Raw genomic sequence first — 19128 nt, forward strand, 5'->3', positions numbered from 1 at the left:
GCCTCGGGCTCCTCACACAGCAGGAAGACAGCTTGAGGATTCTCTCTCCCTCTCTCTCTGCCCCCACCCCCACTCCCACTCTGCTCATGCATGCACACTTTCTAAAATAAAGAATCTTTTCTTTTAAGATTTTATTTATGGGAAGGGGATGCACGAGCAGGGGGAGGGGTAGAGGGAGAGGGAGAGTGAGAAGCAGACTCCCCACTGAGCAGGGAGCCTGACATGTGGCTCAATCCCAGGACTCTGGGATCATGACCTGAGCGGAAGGCAGAGGCTTAACTGACTGAGTGAGCTAGGCACAGCAATAAATCAATCTTTTATAAAATTTAAAAAAAAATCACATCAGTAACCAAAGAGAGCAATGGGGCGGAGTAAGACGCCGAGGGATGGGGTGGTATAGATGATTCTAGGGAATGATATGGGGCGAAATGCCAGAGCAGTTACAAGGAATCTGGGCAAAGCGCAGCAACTACCTGGCCATCCCACTCTAGGTGTCCACGTGGGTGAGGCCCTCCAATCAGCCCTGAAGTGTGAGGCCTCGTGTCTGCCCTGAAACTGGTCCCACTGAGGCAGGGACACCACTGTCGGACAGTACAGGTGTCACTGGGCACATAACCTGGAAGGAAAAGCCCTTCTGCAAGAAGGAAAGTCAGGACGGAGAAGGAAGCCTCGGGAAGGCAGCCTGCCCTGAAAAGAATGTGAAGTGGGCCCGGTAGAACCGGGGACCTGCCCGACCCAAGGCCCAGGCTCAGAAACACCTACAGTAAGCAGGGCAGTTAGGGCTGGGGCCAGGGAAGAGTAAGCTCTGTTTAAGGGGGCCAAGGAGCCCCCAGATTCATCAGAGACTTGTCACCCCCTCACTCGCCAGGCAACGCAGTCCCCTAAGAGGCAGGCTGGCAGATTGGGTGGAGGGGAGACTGACCGAGACAGCTCACTTCTGCCCCAACCATTGATTCCCAAGCCACCCCTGTGCCGCGGCCCTAGCTCAGGCCCCAGGCCCTCTTCCCCAGCTTAGGATTAGGCCTTAGCCTCCGTAACCCTCTTCAGGCGCTGTCCTCACTGCATCTGTGTGATCCTTTAGGTGCTCCCTACTGCCCTTGAGACAGGATTCAAGTTCCTGAACCGACCTCCAAAGTCCACCTTGATTTGGCCTCCACCTACATCTCTGCTGCTTCTCCTACGCCCTTTCAATACTTCCATTTACTGAACTCAGTATGTCTGAGTTGGGTGTATGGCTCCTTCTCCCGGGAATGTCCTTACTCCCATCTCAGCTTCTGGGAACCTCCAACACTCAACACAGGTCCTCCTCCTTCGGGAAGCCTCCCTAGAACAATCCAGTGCCTGGCCGGCCCTGTGAGTGCTCTTGACCAGAGGCCTACAGGCCCCCTCCCCGCCACGGTGCCACCTCCTGGCCAGCACCCCAGACTCCCTGCTGCCCTGTGCCGGCCACTAAGGACAGAGCCTCAGGGGGGTCCCTGAGCATCAGGGTCCCTGCAGTCAAGGAAAGCCAGTGTACTAAGAAAGGCAAAGCCACCCACAGATGCTCACCATACAGGGCAGACTGGGAAGAAACAGCCCGCCTATACCAGGGCTCAGAGGAAGGAGGGAAGGCCTTCTAGAGAAAGAGGGACCTGAGCAGGGCCTCCAAGGATTTAATGGCAGAGGAGCAGAAAGGGCATGCTTGGCAGACAGAAGGAGCAAAGAAGAGAAGGCAATGCCTAGCAAAGCAGGACTTAGTCTAAGCACGGGGAGCGGGGGAGGGGGAGGTGCCGGACCTCAAGACCTACTCTGAGAAGCCTGTGTCGCTCCTGTGGGTGTGAGGACCCAGGAGACTGCCAAGGCCGGAGTAGGGCTCAGCCCTCAGTGCCCTGACAGTGACGGCCAGAAAGTACACAGACTAGAAACGTTTCTTGACTGTTAGAGGCCTTTGCCCATGTCATACCCACTGCCTGCCACAGGGAGGGATGTCAGGCCAGGGGGAGGGGACCAGGATGGGGAGCAAGGTCCAGACTCAGGGAGGTCTGTGCTTCTTGTAGGGGATGGGGGTGGGGCAGACACAGAAGCCTCTGCCCCAGGCCGAACATTTCCTCTCAGGGTGGCAGCTGTGCCCAGGCTTGGCGGGGCACTGATGGAATGGTCTCAGGTCCTCCGGAGCCAGGCGATGGGGTGCAGGCAGCAGTCAGGATGGCCGCTTTTCAGGGGTCATCAGTTGCTCCACCTCCCGCATGAACCGCAGACACAACTCTTCCTGCCAGGGCAGAGCCACACATTGCACAGCCACGGGCAGCCCCACGCTCTTCTTCACAGCCTACAGGGGACACAGGCATCAGGAGGGCGACAGTGGAGCAGAGCCCCCTCTCCTCCAGGGACCAGGAGGCACCGCAGCTGGAGAGGCTGCAGTCATTCAGGCTCTCACATCAAGGGGGGACCGGGCACGCAAGGGAGCGGCCGGCTGGCTCACTCAATAGAGCGTGCAACCCGATCTTGGGGTTGTGAGTTTGAGTCCCATGTTGGGTGTAGAGCTTACTTGGAGAGGAGAGGAGAGGGGAGGGGAGGGGAGGGGAAGAGAAAGGCAAGGAGAAAGGCAAGGCAAGGCAGGCAAGGCCTGCTCGTGCTTATGCTGCTTCCCTCACAGCAGCAGCCGGAGTTGGAGTGTGGGTGGGAGTCTAGGGGAAGGGGTACCCCAGGGGCCAGGCCAGGCCCTGCGCCCTCACCTTCTGTAGCATGTTGTCCCAGATATCCCCATAGTAGCCCTTGTAATGTTCCATCTGGGCCTCATCCTCGGTGGTCACCGTGGTGACAGGCACCACCCCCGCTGGGAAGTCCAGGCAGTTGTAGAGCACAGTGTAGCTGACAGCGGCTGAAAGGCAGCACAGGGGTCGGAGCAGGCCAGTGATGCTCCTGCCAACTGTCTACCCTGGGAGATGGCACCCTGCCTCTCAGACGGGGAGAGGCTCTCTCCAGAGCCCAGACTTGAGGAGGGAGTGACAAAGCCCAAGAATCCAGATTCAGGGCAGGCTGCAGCGCTTGCCGAGGCCTGCCCGGTGACGTTGCCCGGGGACCTTCCCCATCTGACCACTGGTCCTATTGTCTTGGCTTTCCTCAATCCCACCTGGACTGTAAACACCACCTCCCCAAACCATAAGCTCCATAACTCAAGATCTCCGACTTCAGTGGCGCTGAGGGCAGGGAGCTTGCTCCCTCCCAGAGAATCCCATCCGACTCCCATCTCTCCAGCCAGTTAGATGGGAGGGGGGTGGGGTCCCAAGGGCAGGGCCCTCCCAACCCCAAGGCTCCTCCCACTTGCCGGCAGCCTGCTGGGCACTGGGCTGAACCCACAGAAGAGAAGAGGCAGGCAGGAGTGTCAGGGTGTGGTGGGGCAACAGGCCTCACCTGTGGCCTTCCCCGGGGCGTTCAAGTCCAGAGCCGGGCCCAGCATGGGGGTGAGCAGCACATCCAGGTCCAGGGCTCTCCACTGGGCAATCACGGAGTTGCGGTACACCTGGGAGGCAGCCAGCACACCAGAGGAAGCCCTCAGACCCAGCCCATCACACAGAGTCTTCAATGCAGGGACCGTGGCCAGGGTGGCTCTGGCCCCAGCACCTGGCCTGGGCTCTGGACTAAGCCACAGTGGGATGGAGGTGCTCAGGGCACACAAGCATGGCTGCTTTCAGGAGGCTCCACCTCCCACATGAACTGTGGACATCATTTTTCCTGCCAGAGGAGGGCCACCTAGTTCCCGACAGCACCAGTGGGCAAAGAGGCGTCCAGGCCAGCAGCCGTAGACTGATCTGGGTCCCAAGGATGAGCAACCAGCAAGTGAGGATCAGAGAGCAGGGCCTGAGTAGACCAGTCCAGGGGGCAGAAGGGGAAATGATAGGCCACTCCAGGGGACCAGCGGCTAAGAGATCCCACTGGCAGGTATCCTGTCCAGCTCCACCCCATACCCCACCCCATAGTCTAGGGGCTCTGGCCTCACCTCAATCTCGTGCTGCAGTTCCCAGAGCTTGCCGGCTGACCTGGGCAGAGGAAATGAGGTCACTGGCCATCGTGGCCACAGCCATGGGGAGTAGCAACATCAGATCCCTACTCTTAACACCTCACAGATCTCACTCCTCCATGGACCCTTCTCAACTGTGGGAGCCCCGAGAGCTCCAGGAGCTACAGGAGTAGTACAGGAAAGGAGTTCAAATCCCTAAGTTCATGTCCTGTTGAGAAAATCAGGCCCCAAGAGGGATTTAGGCTGTGTCACTCAGTGACTCTGCAGCAGAGTCAGGCCCAGCTCACGCCTGATTCCCAATTACCCTCAGGATACAAGAGAGACCAGAGCTACCAAAGGTCCTAAATGCCTGGCAGTAAGAGAAGGGGCAAGTCCACAGGATGTCAGGGCCTAAAAATGAGGCCATTTGGGGCCTGCTTTCCCTACCCAAGCCACTAAGGGGACAGCAGGACCCAGCGCAGCTCAGTTCATGTCAGACCTCGAAGAGCAGCGTCTCTCAGGGCTTCCCCAGTGCCTCCCCAGTGCTTCCTTTCCTGGGAAGGAAGCACCTTTCCTTTCTACCCTCGCCTCGCCTCGCCAGGCCTTCCCCTCTCTAGTCGGTCTCATCCCAAGATCTCCTCTCTAGCCAGACCTGGACCCCGCGAAGACCAACTTCAAGGTCCCATCTGAAAGCCACAGAGGTTGCCACCCTGGCCAGGCCACTTCCAGCCTCAGAAGCTACTTTCCTCCTCTCTTCCTGTCAGAAACCACTTAACCCCAGGTCAGGGAAAGGGGGAGGCAGATTCTAGGCATAGGAAACGTCCTTACCGGGGCTTCATGCTGTTAAGAAAAGCTGCCACCCTCGGGAGCTGCCGGAGGACAAACACAGTGTCAGTGACCCAGTGACTCAGTTCTGGGCTGAGTGCAGACAGCAATCTTCCTTAAGCCAAGCCACCTGTGCCTCTTCCCTCTGTCCCTTCCCCCAGGTCCCAGGTCAGCACCTCTTTCAGCATGTGGGTTGGCTGAAGATTGCAGGGCATGGGGAGAGGAGAGGAGTCTGGGTAGGGGTTGGAGAGAAGAGGAGGCCATGCTTGACCAAATCAAGAGAGGCGGAAATGAGAGGGGACGAGCCCCAGAGGCTCCCTCACAGCCCACCCAGCCCTCTGCTCCTTGCACCCTCACCAGAGGCTTCAGCAGGAAAGCCAGCAGTCCTTTCAACCAACTTGGCATCTTCAGAATTGAGATCAGGTCCCCCAGGCAGGGGTCCACGAAATCACCTTTGCTGGGAGACAAAGGGTCCAGTCCAGCACTCCCTTCCCAGGCCTCCCTCCTGGCTTGCCTCCACCCACAGCACCCCCAATCAGTGTCATCTCTTCAGTGACACCCTCCCCAATCCCTCCCCACCGGACTCTGTTAACCACTCGTCTCCAACCCCTTCACTTGCCTCCTTTTCTTTTTTTTTCCACTTGCCTCCTTTTATTTATTTTTTTAAGATTGTATTTCTTCTTGGGACACCTGGGTGGCTCAGTGATTGAGCATCTGCCTTTGGCTCAGGGCGTGATCCTGGGGTCCAGGGACTGAGTCCCACATCGGGTTCCCTGCAGGGAGCCTGCTTCTCCCTCTGTATATGTCTCTGCCTCTCTCTCTCTCTGTCTCATGAATAAATAAATAACATCTTTAAAAATATTTTCTTTCTTTTTTTTTTTTTAAGTAATCTCTACATCCAACGTGGGGCTCAAATTCACAACCCTGAAATCAAGAGTCCTGTGCTATACAGACTGAGCCAGCCAGGTGGCCCTATCTGCCTCCCTTTAGACATGTGACTTGTTTCTGCTGATCCTTTGGGACACCTGGACTCCACTCCATACCTGCTGGAGCTTCCCAAGGCAGGACTCTGTGTCTCCCTCCCTGGCAAACTCAGCTCAAAGCAATAAGGACTCATCTCCCTGGTGAGGCCTTGACACTGAGGACATCCCCTATGGATGCTGATGCCAGCCGAGAGGTACAAATGGAGCCCCCTTGACTCTTATTTCTGAGGCTGTCTCTAGCTCTAGAGCTCAGGGAAAGGTCTCAGGAGACTGACCCTAGGGCTTCATTCTGAGGGCCGGAGCGAGGAGCAGCTCCTTCTGCTGAAGCCTGTACCATACTCAGTATTAGAAGAGGCCAGTCTTGGGGCAGCCCAGGTGGCTCAGCGGTTTACCGCCGCCTTCAGCCCAGAGCCTGATCCTGGAGACCGGGGATCGAGTCCCATGTCGAGCTCCCTGCATGGAGCCTGCTTCTCCCTCTGCCTGTGTTCTGCCTCTCTCTCACTCACTCTGTGTCTCTCATGAATAAATAAATAAATAATAAAACCTTTAGAAGAGGCCAGTCAGCCCAGGCACATCCCCAAGAGATACCCTCACAGGTCTGTCTTGCACCCCTGTCACACTTAAGGACTGAAAGCTTCTTAGTAGAACCAGCTTCCCTAAACATGAGCTCTGCAAAAGTTGATTTGATCCAGCCCACCTACTCAATGAAAGAGAAAACTATTCAGACCCAGGGACCCCTGGGTGGCTCAGTGGTTGAGCATCTGCCTGCAGCTCAGGTCATGATCCTGGAGTCCTGGGATCGAGTCCCACATCAGACTCCCCACAGGGAGCCTGCTTCTCCTTCCGCCTGTGTCTCTACCTCCCTCTGTGTCTCTCATGAATAAATAAATAAAATATTTTTTTAAAAAAAGGCAGACTTAGCTCAATCAGAAGAGCTTGGAGTCACAGTATGATGTCTAGACCTCTCCCTTCCTGCTTCACCCTGCCCTTGTCTCTCAATCTTTCCCAAATAGATAAGCAACTCCCCTGCCCACCCCCTACCTCCCAACAAACTCCCATCAATTGAGCTCTGCTCAATCCACCCTCCCCTCAAGCTGGTACCTTTCTAAAGTCTCCCTGGCGGGGTATCTCCAGGCTCAACCTGCACAGTTAGAGGGGCAGTGAGGTCTCTGCCCAGAATGCTCTGACCTGCTTTGTGTTCAGCTGAGCCTGCTCCCCATCTTCTCCCAGAGTGGCCCATCTTGGGAATAACAGGAACCAGCTGCTCTCCCTGGCTCTACCCATGTCCTGACCCCACCCCAGACCCCAAAGTCCAACATCACTCACAAGTTCTGTAGGAAGCTGTGGCCGCCATCACTGAACAGCCCACCAGTTGACAGGGTCTCCAGAGCATAGGGTATGTTGCTTGGCAGGAAGGGAACCAGCTGCAGGATTGAGGGGTGTAAGGCCACCACACCTAGAAACCCTTGGCTCCCACGAACCCCATGCTGCCCATGCAGCCCAGGCCCCCACCCTGCCCCACACAGGGTAGCCCTCACTGGAGAAGCCATACTGACCCACGAAAACTCCCTTAAAATGCACCTTATGAGAGAATTCAGGCCACTTCTCAGATGAACAGATTAAAACCCATTGGCCCACTATCCTGGGATGGTGGGAATCCTGGGATTGTGGTTGATGAAAGCCTCCCAACACTGCGCTCACCCATCCCCCACATAGGGTTGAGTTCATCATCAATCACTTAAATTAACACTCATGATCAGCCCTCTATCCACTGGTCCCACAGGGACAGAGTTCCCAACTCAACCACAAAACAATCAGGATGAAAGGACACCGGGGACAGGTGGCAGCCTTGGGTACCAGGAAGATTTCCCTGAAAGAAGGCCTGTACCAGGACTTCCAGGTCCCCACAGCCATACCGTGTGGCCAGCAGCCTCAAGGCTCTGCTTGGTCTCCAGTACGGCCCGCTTCATGGCCGGAGTGGGCATGGTATAGTTGTCGGTCTCATAATACCCTACACGCAGGGGCCGAGAGCTTTTGTAGACCTGGGGGCAAGACACAGGAGTCAGAACCAGGTCAAGGGAGGGAGGCCCAAAGTAGGGCTCTCAGAGATCGGAGAAGCTCCTCAGCCCCAGACGTAGCTGAAAGGATGCAGCCTGGATCCCCAGAAAACTGAGTGCTCGAGAGGCCAGCCCTTTCTGTAGCGCCCTTTCACAAAACACCTTCACCAAGACCCTGCAGGAGGGGCCCAGCAAGGGTGAGGATTCCCCTGGGGCCATATGCTGAAACTGAGGCTTCAGGTCTATATAGGGAGACAGGCAAACAGGCCCTGAGTGGGGCTGGGACGTGCCAAAGTCTCCCCAGCGCAGACTGACACCACTAGGCCCAGAACCCAGGAATCCCGTCTCCTGGGTCGAGGCCCTCCACTGCCTGTTTCCAGTCCTGGCTCCCATGATAATTCGTTCCAGACCACATAACAGGGACTTTGTCTCCTCTTCTCCTTCCTCTCAGGAAGGAGTTGTTAAACCACTGGGTTGTGAGAATATCCTCTGCCAAGGAGCGGGAGGGGTCACCCCACCCAGCCCAGGTCTCCTGCCTGCCAAGAAACACCCCAGTGCTCCCTAGAGCAGAAGAGGCTGGGGCCAAGAGGTGGGACCTTTCCTCAGCACAGGGAAACCCCCGTCGCACCCCCACCCCCCCAATAGGCATTCAGCACACAGCTACAGACTGTCCCCACTGCTAGGTACAATCCATGAGGATCCAAACTCCAGGGCAAATAGGAATCCCACTGTTCCGTGTCTTTAACAGGACCCTGATAATGAGAGAGGGGGCCAGACCCCCCCTTCGCACCCCCACCCCCCCACCTCCACCAGTCTAAAAGCCCCAAGGTCACCACATTCAGGCAAGGGCTCCATCTGGTGGCTGCCTGTGGAGCAGCAGCTGAGCCTGGCTTCAGATCCTTGGGGGCTGGTTTTCAGGGGACAGAGCCTCCAAGGCCCGCGCACACTGCCTGGAGGCTGCTCTCTGGGCTCAGGAGCACCAGTAATAACCAGACTCAATCCCATGCCCATCCCCGCCCCTGCTCACCTCCTCCTTGAAGGGCAGCGGGGGCACCGTGGGGTCCAGGCGGAACATGTCCTCACACAGCAGCGCTCTCAGGCACAGCGCTAGGCTCTCCACATCCCGGGCCATGGGGCCAGCTGAGAGCTGCACTGTGGGGCAGGCAGGGGAAGGAAGAAAGATCACCCTGCCCTAATGGGCTCTGGGGCTGGGGCCAGGCAAGGGCGGGGCGGGGTCCCAGGAGTGTGAGCAGAGACAAGGAGGTAGGAACTCAGACCTAGACTAGCCTGGGAGCCAAACCTGGCCCCTAGGAGAGGCCGGGGGAGAGGTGGGTGGGGCAGGCCCCCCCTCCTCCAGGGCACCGAGGGAACCCCAGACCTCACCTGCTACCTGTCCATAGACACAGCCCTTCAGGCCACTCTTGCTGGATAAGAAACACAAGGTGTTGGAAACAGGAAACGGTCACCCTCTGTCCAACCCCAAACCCATACAGCAGCCTAGAACTCTCACCACTTTGGAGACTAGGAACCAAGGCCAATGGTGCCGTGACACTCCCTCCCAACAAAACCCCAATGAGGGGATCCCTGCCTGGGCCCAGAAAGGTTGGAAGCTAGGCCAAGATCACACAGCAAGAGACCCAGAAGCTCCCTTTACCCACCACTCCCGCCATACCTGAGGCGGTTCGCCGTGGGCTTGAGGCCACAGATGCCACAGAAGGCGGAGGGAAAGCGGATGCTGCCTCCGATGTCAGTGCCTAAGCCGAGGGGGGAGCCTCCAGCCCCAATGAGGGCCCCTTCACCCCCGGAGGAGCCCCCTGGGCTTTTGGAGGACTTCCAGGGATTCAAGGTCTGGCCAAAGAGGGGGTTACTGCAGTCATAGCTGAAGGAAGCAGGAACGGGTCAGGCCAGGTCACAGTGGTGCCAGAGCCCCGGCCCCCACCCTGCACCCCATCCAACCTGAACATGGACTGAGGGATGTTGGTGTGCACGAAGGGCACAGCACCCTGTAGCTTCAGCACCTGCACCAGCACACTGTCACACTCCGCAGGCATGCTCTCGTTCAGGCTCAAGCCCAGAGTTGAGTCCTGGCCCTGGAGGGAGAGACGGGCACCCATGGGGGCATGGCTGATGGGTCCGGGCCCTCTGGTGGCAGAGGGTCCACTCCTACCGCCATCTCATAGGCCGGAGCAGGGCACACCACGGTCCCTCGCAAGGCCTCTGGACCCAATGTGTCCCCTGAGAGCCCAGGGTAACCAAGGAGGCAGAGCTGGCGCCAGGGGAGGGGAGCTGAAGCCTGCTAGGAGGCAGGGCACACCTTGTAGCTGAAGCACTCCTTGAGGCTCACTGGGACGCCATAGAGCAGGCCTCGCCTCGGGGCCTGGGACAGCTGAGTCTCACAGTCCGCCAGGTAGGTGGTCACACAGTTGATCCCTTTGTTTACTTCCCAGGCCTGGAGGAGGGAGAATTGGACACAAGGCAGAGTGTGATTGGCCTTTTTTTATTTTTTAAACTGTGGTAGAGGGCAGCCCCGGTGGCACAGCGGTTTGGCGCCACCTGCAGCCTGGGATGTGATCCTGGAGTCCCAGGATGGAGTCCCACGTCAGGCTCCCTGCGTGGACCCTGCTTCTCCTTCTGCCTGTGTCTCTGCCTCTCTCTCTCTCTCTCTCTCTCTTTGTCTCTATGAATAAATAAATAAAATCTTTAAAAAAATAAAAAAATAAAAAAATTGTGGTAGAATGTCCATGACATAAAATTGGCTTTTTAAAGTATACCCAGCGAAAGGGTGACCAGCAGCATGGCCCAGAGCCAGCAGCACAAGGAATGTAGGGCCCGGCACCCACCTCACTGGGGACACCTGGCCCCAGCCTCCCCTGGCAGTGTCTGGCCTCAACCCCAAGATGGAGCCAGGGCCCAGCCAAGCGCTCAAAGGAGCAAGACACGGGCCTCAGATGCCCCCCAGAGGGATGAGCTGGGACGAGGGTGACCTTTGGCCACTCTACCTCTTCCTCTAAGCCCCATCTCTGTCAGTGAAGCACATGGGAACCAGACAGGGGCAGATCCCCATCTGAGGCCACACTGGGAGTCAGCCCAGAGCAGGGCTAGACCCAGCTGCCAGCCTCCCAGAGGCCAGCAGGCTCTCTCCCACCCCGGGCCTGGCCCAAACCTGCCCCAGCTAAGCCTCTCCTCTCTGGGAAACTCTGCAATGTGAGAACCAAGTCACCCCATCTGCCACGGGGCCTCTCCATGGCCCTCCACCCACACTCAGCAGCGCCCTAGGGGAGGGCCGGTCAGGGCAGAACGATGCACGGCTTTCCACAATACTCCTGTCCCTGTGAGACATCTGAGGGAAATGGCGTGGGCCCCACCGCCACACCCCGGCACGCGCAGTGTGTGTGGGGGCTGCCCACGGCCGGCAGGGACCCGGCTGATCTGTGACCAGAATGCTCTCCGGTGGGTGATTAGGAAGGGCAGCCACTTTCCAGGGACACGGAGAGAGGAGACACAGCACAGTCTGTTGAGGCCGCCTGTGTCCTCTCTCTGTACGCAGCCTCCCTCCCCCTCGCGCAGCTACAGTCACCCACACCCACTGTCACATGCACCCGTCAGTCACCCGGCATGCACATCTGCTTGCTCAGTGGTCAGCCTCACTGTCACACATTCTGTTTCAAGAAACCACATGCAGGTCAACTCGTAAAGTACAGCTCTTTCTTTCCTGTTTCATTCCAAACATGTGCCTGGAACACTCCCTATGTGAAACACACAGTGTCCGGCATGACATCCCAAGACAAATGAGACAAGCTCTGTCCACAAGGAGCCCCCCTTGACAGCAGAAGGAGAAGGACGAGGCACGCCCAACAACGGGAAGAGTGTGAGAGAGTGGGCACTGAAGAGGGAGGGACCCCTAACTCAGACCCCTAACTCTGCTGGGAGGGGAGGGGTGTCAGGGGACACTTCCTAGAAGAGGGCCTCCTTCTCTGAGCCCCTAAGTTCAGCCAGCGGTGCCTGCGGCCCCAAGTGGGTAAAGAAGAGGGAGAAGAACCTTCCAGTCCTCACACAAGCCAGTGCTCAGTGTGGCAGGCTGGAGCCTGGGCCCCGCCAGGAGCTGAGCTACTGATGCCCACACTCCAGAAGGCCTGGGCCGGGCGGGACGCTGGAGACCAAGAGGAGCAGAAGAGCAGAGTCTGAAGAACTGGAGGCCCCAGGGGGCATCTGGCCAGGAGGCCGGCGCTCCATCATGGAGGGAGATGGTGGTGGAGGACCAGGGTGGCTGCTGGGGGATGGGGACAGGGGATGGACTGGAGAGAGCTAGAGAAAGAGAACAGACCACACTTGGTGACCCATGCGGTGGAGGCGGGAGGGAGAAGGCAGTCTGGGCCGAAAGCCAAGTTTTGAGCTAAGACAACATGCTCAGTGTCGCCCCCACACAAACACACACACAGAGTCAGCTCCTCTCTCCCTCCCTCTCTCTCTCTCTCTCTCTCTCTCATGCAGCAGCTCCTGGCAGCCCCTGGCACTGTGGTCCCACCCTGGCCCTCAGAGAATAATTCCAGGCCAGGTTTTCCCTACAACCCTTGCGGAGAGAAGCCTCTGGCTGGCCTTACCTTTCCCACATAGGTGAAGAGTGCGGCCTCAGGGGACAGCTCCCCGCTGTGTAACTTCTGCACCAGCTGAGGCAGGGGCAGGGCCAGCAGTGCCTCGGAGTCCAGGTCAGGGTTCTGGGAAGACACTCAGGTAAGTATCCCCTCACCCACAGGCCCCAAGCGCCTGCGGCAGGTCACCTGTGACCTGTGCCCCTAAGTCCCCACCCCTTGCCAGAGCAGATGCTAACTGTCACCTGCCCACCTGCAGCTGTCTGACACCTAGGCAGGCCCCTGTCACCTACAGACAATGCAGACATATCTCTTCCAGAAGCTTATCAGAGGGGGTGCCCTGGGAGAGGCCATGCCGGCCTCTGAGATTATTAAACCATCACAAACCACCACCACTGATGGCCCCTCAGGTTCATGCCAGCACACTCTCTGTCTTGGTCAAGTCTTGCTGCCGTTCCCACTGCACCGATAAACTGAGGCACCAAGAGGCTAAGTGCGTCACCTAGGACCACATGGGTGAAGTGTGTGGTTCTCTCCCCATTCAGCACAGGCTGCCCACTGCCTAGCCACCTGCACTAACCACTCAGCCCCTGGTGGGGGGGGGGGGGCAGGAAAAGAAAAAGACACTGTTCTGGGGGTTGGGGTGTAGCTAGAGGCCATGCCTAAGAGAGAGGATTTGTTTCCTTCGTTCCAGGTACGTAGTAGGTGTCTGCTGTAGATCAAGCACCACAGTGGGAATCCCACTGATTGGAAGGCATGCTTGGGCAGCGGGCAGGCAATTCAGAAGGAAACAGGAAGGACTCGCGGGAAACAAAACCGGGTTTGGTGAGTGGGGGGTCACAGGCAGGTAGAGGGGAGTCAGAGAGGAGCTCTCTGAAGGACGAGGTGCAATTTTTGAGACACCTGACTGCGGGACCCTGGAAGATTCTCAGAGTCTCTGGGGTCAGGCCCTGCCTGCAACCCCAGCCTGTTCCTTCCTCGGTTCCTCAGAGGTATTGAGCCAATTAGCAAACACAGCTAGAGGAGCTCTCGGAACTGCAGCCACCACTGCCCATCCCTACTCTCCGCTGTTCCCGCCAAGGTCATCAGGGACCTCCTGGTGCCAAATCCAAGAGTTTATTTGATTCTGTTATTTGCTCCCCATCTCCCTGAGGGATTCAAAGGCACTGAGGCCACACACTGGCTCTCTGCAACTTCCCCCTGGGCATGGAGATACTCCCCTCTCTGGTGTTGTCCTGCTCCTCTGCTCTTCGGTCATCCATTTATTCAGTCAACAAACATGTTCTGAACACCTGCTATATGCCAAGGACTGGCTACGTTAAGGGCTATGAATTTAGAGGTAACTAAGACAAGTCTCTGCTTTCAGAGAGCCCACACTCAAGAAAAGAAACCAGTTAACAAACGATGGACAGCTCATGGAAAGTGCAAGAAGGCAAACGTACAGGGCTGTGATGGAAATAACAGAGGACTGACTCAGATGCGACGGTCAGGTCTCTCTGAGGAGGTGACATTTCTTTTGGCTGTGATCCGAAGGATGAGAAGGAGACTTGAGATGTGAGAAGACACAGGTTCCTCTGGGCACCCCTTGTTACCTCTCTGATGCTGGGAGAAGTGAACCCTTCTCTCAAGGCTTCCAATCCAGGCTCTTCACCTACCCCATGGCCCCCTGACCCTCCACCCAGTCTCACCCAGTTGAGCCCTGGTGCTCATGGGCTAGTGTCATTGCCACCCGCCCCTGTGTCCTTCTCCCCCACCCCCGAGCTCCTGCCCCATGTACCCTTGCTCAGGGAAGGGCTGCCATCCATCCAGGTGGTAAAATGAGAAAAAAGGAGTCATCCCAGACCCCTCCCCGTCCCCTCCTCCCCCACATCCAAATCCAAAAGGCGCCACTAAGTAGCTCTGGGAAAGAGCCACTTCTCCATCCCCTCTACCAAGACCCTCATGGGCACCCATCCTTTCTCTGCTGGGTCACACAGGGCCCAGCTAACCAGTTGCCATGCCCAAGCCTTGCCGCACTCACCCACCCTTCCTGCCAGGCCAAACAGTAAAAGCCAGTCGGGCCTTGCCTCTCCCCTTGAGGTCCCTGTCACACCACAAGCTCCAGAAGTGTTCCAGGCTGTGGTCCTGTCAGACTCCTCTGCGCCCCTCCTTGAGCCGCCACCTACTCACACCCTCCAGGCCTGCCCACCAGACAGCCTTTGTACCCCGGCCTTGAGAATAGGAACACTCTACCCCTTTCCCTTAATTTGTTAAACACATATAATACTTACTTGGGATTTTTTTGTTTGTTTATAATACAGGGAGCCACAAAGAAAAAAATGGATCCATGATCTCTCCACACACACTAGATACACTAGATAATCCCTGTCTGTATATCTTTCAAAAAGATATGTAAAGTGAAAACTGAACATTTCATTTACCCCACTGACCCTGCCCAGTCCCTCTTCTAAAGAGGAAACCACAGTTAATGGTTTCTAATGAAACCTCAGGGGGTGGGGGGGTGGGGAATGTTTATGGAAAACCCACCATGTATGTAATTATTTTTATATATTCTATTTTTGCACAAAGGAGTCATATTATAGATACAGTACTCACTACACCTTGCCTTTCTCACTTCCTGATGGAAATAGCAAAATTGCTTTACTTTTTTTTTCTGATTATATAAATGTGCTCACTGTAGGAAAAAAAAAAAAAAGTGCCTAACAGTATGGGGGAGAAAGTAAAAATCAGCTGAGAGCCCATCACACTAGGATAATTACCACCAACAGTCTGGTCACCAGCATCTCCCACCTCGCTACAAGACGCCACAAAGTCCCTGTGCACCTCAGCTCTGAGCTATCAGCAAGTGCCCCTCTATTCTCAGCACAAATTTTAATTTTGTCCCGTGTTCTTTCATCTGGATGGCTGATGACACCATTGCTAACAGTTATTTTTAAGTCTTCAACTAGTTATCAGGCAGCTGAGACATTTCCTCTTTCACAAGACACCCAAGAAAGCCCAGGAGGCCAGTCTACAAACACGGAAGCAATGAAGTTTGAATGGAGAATGCAGAGAAGTGTACAAATAAGTTCTAACTAAGCGTGTGGCCCCCTGTAGCAGTCCTTTCCAAGGGATGGATACTATAGCATTGCTGACCTGCTGTCCCCCCAGCAGCTGTCCCTTCTCCTTGAGTCCCCATACTGTCCCAATTTCAGGTATCCTACATCATCCTCCATGTCTTTTTTCTTTTCCCTCATGGTGTTTTTATCACTTTTGTTCTATTTCAAGATACCTTTTCCATTTGGTCATGTAGGCCATGGAGACTGGTCTCAACAAAAACTACTCTTCCTCGGTTCATCTACTGGATCATTTTGCTTTAAAAGAAAGGTTCAAGCTGGGCCTGGAGAAGGCCAGGAGACGGAATGACAGATCCAACTGAAGGAAGTGGCATTTGTTAAGACCAGGGGGGTTCTGACAAGCGGGGCTGTAGGAGATGTGGGGGAGAGGCATTCAGGGTAAAACTCCAAGCGCAAAGGCACAGGGGCTCGCGCAACTGCTCTGGCATCTCTCCCAGCCATCCTATTCCAGTGATGGCAGTCCCTGTCTTCAGTCTAGAAAGGATATTAAAACCCATTCGAGGGTAGGGTTGGCAGGGGAGGGGAGAGTAAAAGGGCAAAGAGTTGTTACAGATTAAGCCTCACATAGTCAACAGAGAGTTACCTGAAACAGGCCTGACTCTAGAGTTGTTCCAGAACTGAGAGAGGTGAACCATTTTGTGAGGATCCCAGAGATGCTTAGGGGTCCCCCTTCTCCAGCAATGCCAGCGGTATCTGGGCTCCCAGCAAGTGGTGCCAGGAGTCTATGAGGCTGGAGAGGTACCAGGGCCCTGCTAACCTCACTGCCCCTTGCTCTTTGGGGCTGGACTGAAAAAAACCCAGAAGAAAGGCTGCTGAGACAGCCTCAAAACCCACATCCCAGGATCCCTGGGTGGCGCAGCGGTTTGGCGCCTGCCTTTGGCCCAGGGTGCTATCCTGGAGACCCGGGATCGAATCCCACGTCGGGCTTCCGGTGCATGGAGCCTGCTTCTCCCTCTGCCTGTGTCTCTGCCTCTGTGTGTGTGTGTGTGTGTGTGTGTGTGTGACTATCATAGATAAAAAACAAAAACAAAAACAAAAACAAAAACCCACATCCCCATCACCCAGCCACTCCAGAGCCAAGCAGAAAGGCACTTGGGGGCAGGACGGAGGAAGGACCTGGTCCCAAGTTCCCAAGGGACTGAGTTCAGCTAAACCACCTACCCCCAGGGCCTTGGGAGCTACTGTCATCAAAATCCCATCCCTTGGCTGACTATTCAAACCAATGAGCCTACTGAGATGGCTCTTTCTCCTCCACAGCCACGGGCAAATCAAAAAGTACTTTTCACCCACCTGGAAGAGAAGAGCCAAGCTATTCTGAGAGCAGGCTCTCTTGCCCCAGGAGGGTGCATGAACAGCTTTTTTGCGCTTTGGAGCCAAAACTTCTACCCTGGAAAATTTTGTTCTTAAAAATAATGAAAGGCGGCTGCTCCAGACGGAAACTCTGTAGATCCTGGTGTTTGAAGCTAAAGTGGGGGGAAGACGCACCCTTCTACTACCTCACACCCCTGCGGTGGGTTTCTTGTGACTAGGAGGGCAGTTTGGCGGGCAGGAGCTGTGGGCTGATCCCCGAGGCTGCCCCCACACAGTTCTTGCTGGTCGAACCAGCTGGCTGCAGTTCCGGCTGTTGTCGAAGACCTGGGGTCTGGGGAGCAGCTGAGGGTCTTCAGGCTGAGCCGGGTTATCATTGTCAGGATCCCTGAGGGGGGCACCTGGGAGCTGAGCCAGAGAAGGACTGGATAGTGAAGAACTGAGGCTCCGGTAGGGTCAGTGGTCAGTTTGGTGGGCTTTTCAGCCAGCTTGGTGAATAGAGGCTGAAACCAGATGCATATTTACTTCAACAAATAAATGTGGGGATCCCTGGGCGGCTCAGCAGTTTGGTGCCTGCCTTTGGCCTAGGGCGTGGTCCTGGAGTCCAGGGATCGAGTCCTGCAACAGGCTCTCTGCATGGAGCCTGCTTCTCCCTCTGCCTGTGTCTCTGCCTCTCTCTGTGCGTCTCTTATTAATAAATATTTTTTTTAAGATTTTATTTATTTATTTACGAGAGACGCAGAGACAAAGGCAGAGACACAGGCAGAGGGAGAAGCAGGCTCCCCATGGGGAGCCGGATGCAGGATCCCGTCCTGGGATCACGACCTGAGCCAAAGGCAGATGCTCAACCCCAGAGCCACCCGATGCCCATCCCTACCCAATATCTTCCCCTTCTCTAGAATGACGCTGGGGAGTCCCGCTGGGCATCTAGGTTCTAGTGGTTCCAGCTCTGCCCCAACTCTAAAATCACTTGCTGCAGGCGAGCATCGCCTTCTAGGTGCAATTTTCTGTGACTTTCCCTGGCTCCCACCCAGGCGCATCCTCCTGATTCCTGCTGTGTCCCCAGTCACCTGGAATGGTTTCTCTCCCACCTGTCGGATCTGAGTCCTACCAAACACACACCCTCACAAACAACCGTGGCAAGTTTTTCCTCCCCCGGCAGGTGGGAACATGTCTCAGAATTTATCAGTTTGACTTCTCGCTGGGTCCGGTGGCTCAAACACCTGGAGTGGAAGTCCTCCTCCAGGGCCCTGGCGCCTAAACACGCACTGAGCTGATCCGGAAGGAGAAAAGCTTGTTGACAGGTCACCCAGGGAAGGGCTGGAATTACACCTGCTCAAGGAAAAGGGGGCCTGTCAGGGCCGAGAAGGGACACCGGGCGGCAGGGCAGGGCGGCGGGAGCCGAGTGCAGCCCGGGCGCGCCCCTTGCACTCGGGCAAGTCCGCCTCTAGCTCGCTTTCAAGATCATCGCGCGCAAAGAACGACTTTGGACTGGGAGCTCTCCGGGTTCCCTTGCCCGTCGCTCCCTGATTCCAAAGTCCTAACCCCCAGCATCCTAATGGTTCTCCTGATGGTTCTCAGCCTCGCAGCTCAGCGTTCCACCAGTCCTGAGGTTCTCGGCCCCGAGCAAAGCCCCTCTGTCTCGGCCCGGCGCGGCGACGGCCCCCCACGACCTGCGGCCCCGCGGGCTCCCGCCTCCCGCTCGGCGGCACCTGACTCCGCAGGGCTCGGAGCGCAGCAGCGCGCGGGGCGGTTCCGAAAGCAAAACCTGCGCGGGTGCGGCCGACAATGCCGCCAGGCGCCCCCGCCCGGTCCCCCGTCCCCGGGCGGTCACCTGGAGGCGGAAGCGCTGCGCCGCCTTATCCATGGTCTCCAGGGCCGCCTGCTGCCTCCGCCGCGCCCGGGCCGCCGCGCCCCTCGCCGGCCGGCGACTGGACCAGCGCAGGGCCACGGCCGCCGCCACCAAGCAGCAGGCCAGGGCAGCCCCGGAGCCGCCGGACAGCGCGGCCCACAGCTCGTCCAGCACCATGGTCTCCGCGGCCGACCGACGCCGGCAGCCACGGCCGAGGGCCCGGCACGCGCGCCCGCCGCCGCAAAACCCGGCCTGGATCGCCGGGGATCCCGCGCCCGCCTGCGCGGAAGGGCGGGAGGGGCGGGCGCGGCGGCCGCCCGCGGGGAGACGCGCCGTTCGTTGCCTGGCAGCGGCCCGCGGCCGTCGGCGCGCAACGGTCAAGGTCAGGGCCGCACCCCGCGGGGAGGCGCGGGCCGCGC

The 19128-nt window shown here is 57.0% G+C and overlaps 1 protein-coding gene across 2 annotated transcripts; it reads right to left on the reverse strand.

The window, feature by feature from the left end:
* Window positions 1–1902: 1902 nt before the first annotated feature.
* On the reverse strand, window positions 1903–18922 carry LOC144282029 (fatty-acid amide hydrolase 1). 2 transcript variants are annotated; one of them, XM_077845105.1, is made up of 15 exons: window positions 18692–18922; window positions 12446–12559; window positions 10159–10293; window positions 9801–9934; window positions 9517–9723; window positions 9228–9268; window positions 8872–8996; window positions 7704–7829; window positions 7114–7211; window positions 5162–5261; window positions 4808–4848; window positions 3980–4019; window positions 3394–3502; window positions 2715–2860; window positions 1903–2308 (listed from the first exon to the last, which is right to left on the reverse strand). In XM_077845105.1, the coding sequence occupies exons 1-15, from the start codon at window positions 18884–18886 to the stop codon at window positions 2180–2182; spliced, it is 1740 nt and encodes a 579-aa protein (XP_077701231.1). In that variant the 5' UTR covers window positions 18887–18922; the 3' UTR covers window positions 1903–2179. The 2 variants fall into 2 exon arrangements, with proteins under 2 accessions (XP_077701231.1, XP_077701232.1); XM_077845106.1 differs by lacking the exon at window positions 18692–18922 and adding an exon at window positions 13876–13959.
* Between the last annotated feature and the right edge of the window lie 206 nt (window positions 18923–19128).

This window comes from Canis aureus, chromosome 13 (genome assembly GCF_053574225.1).
Source record: "Canis aureus isolate CA01 chromosome 13, VMU_Caureus_v.1.0, whole genome shotgun sequence".
NCBI classification, from domain to species: domain Eukaryota; kingdom Metazoa; phylum Chordata; class Mammalia; order Carnivora; family Canidae; genus Canis; species Canis aureus.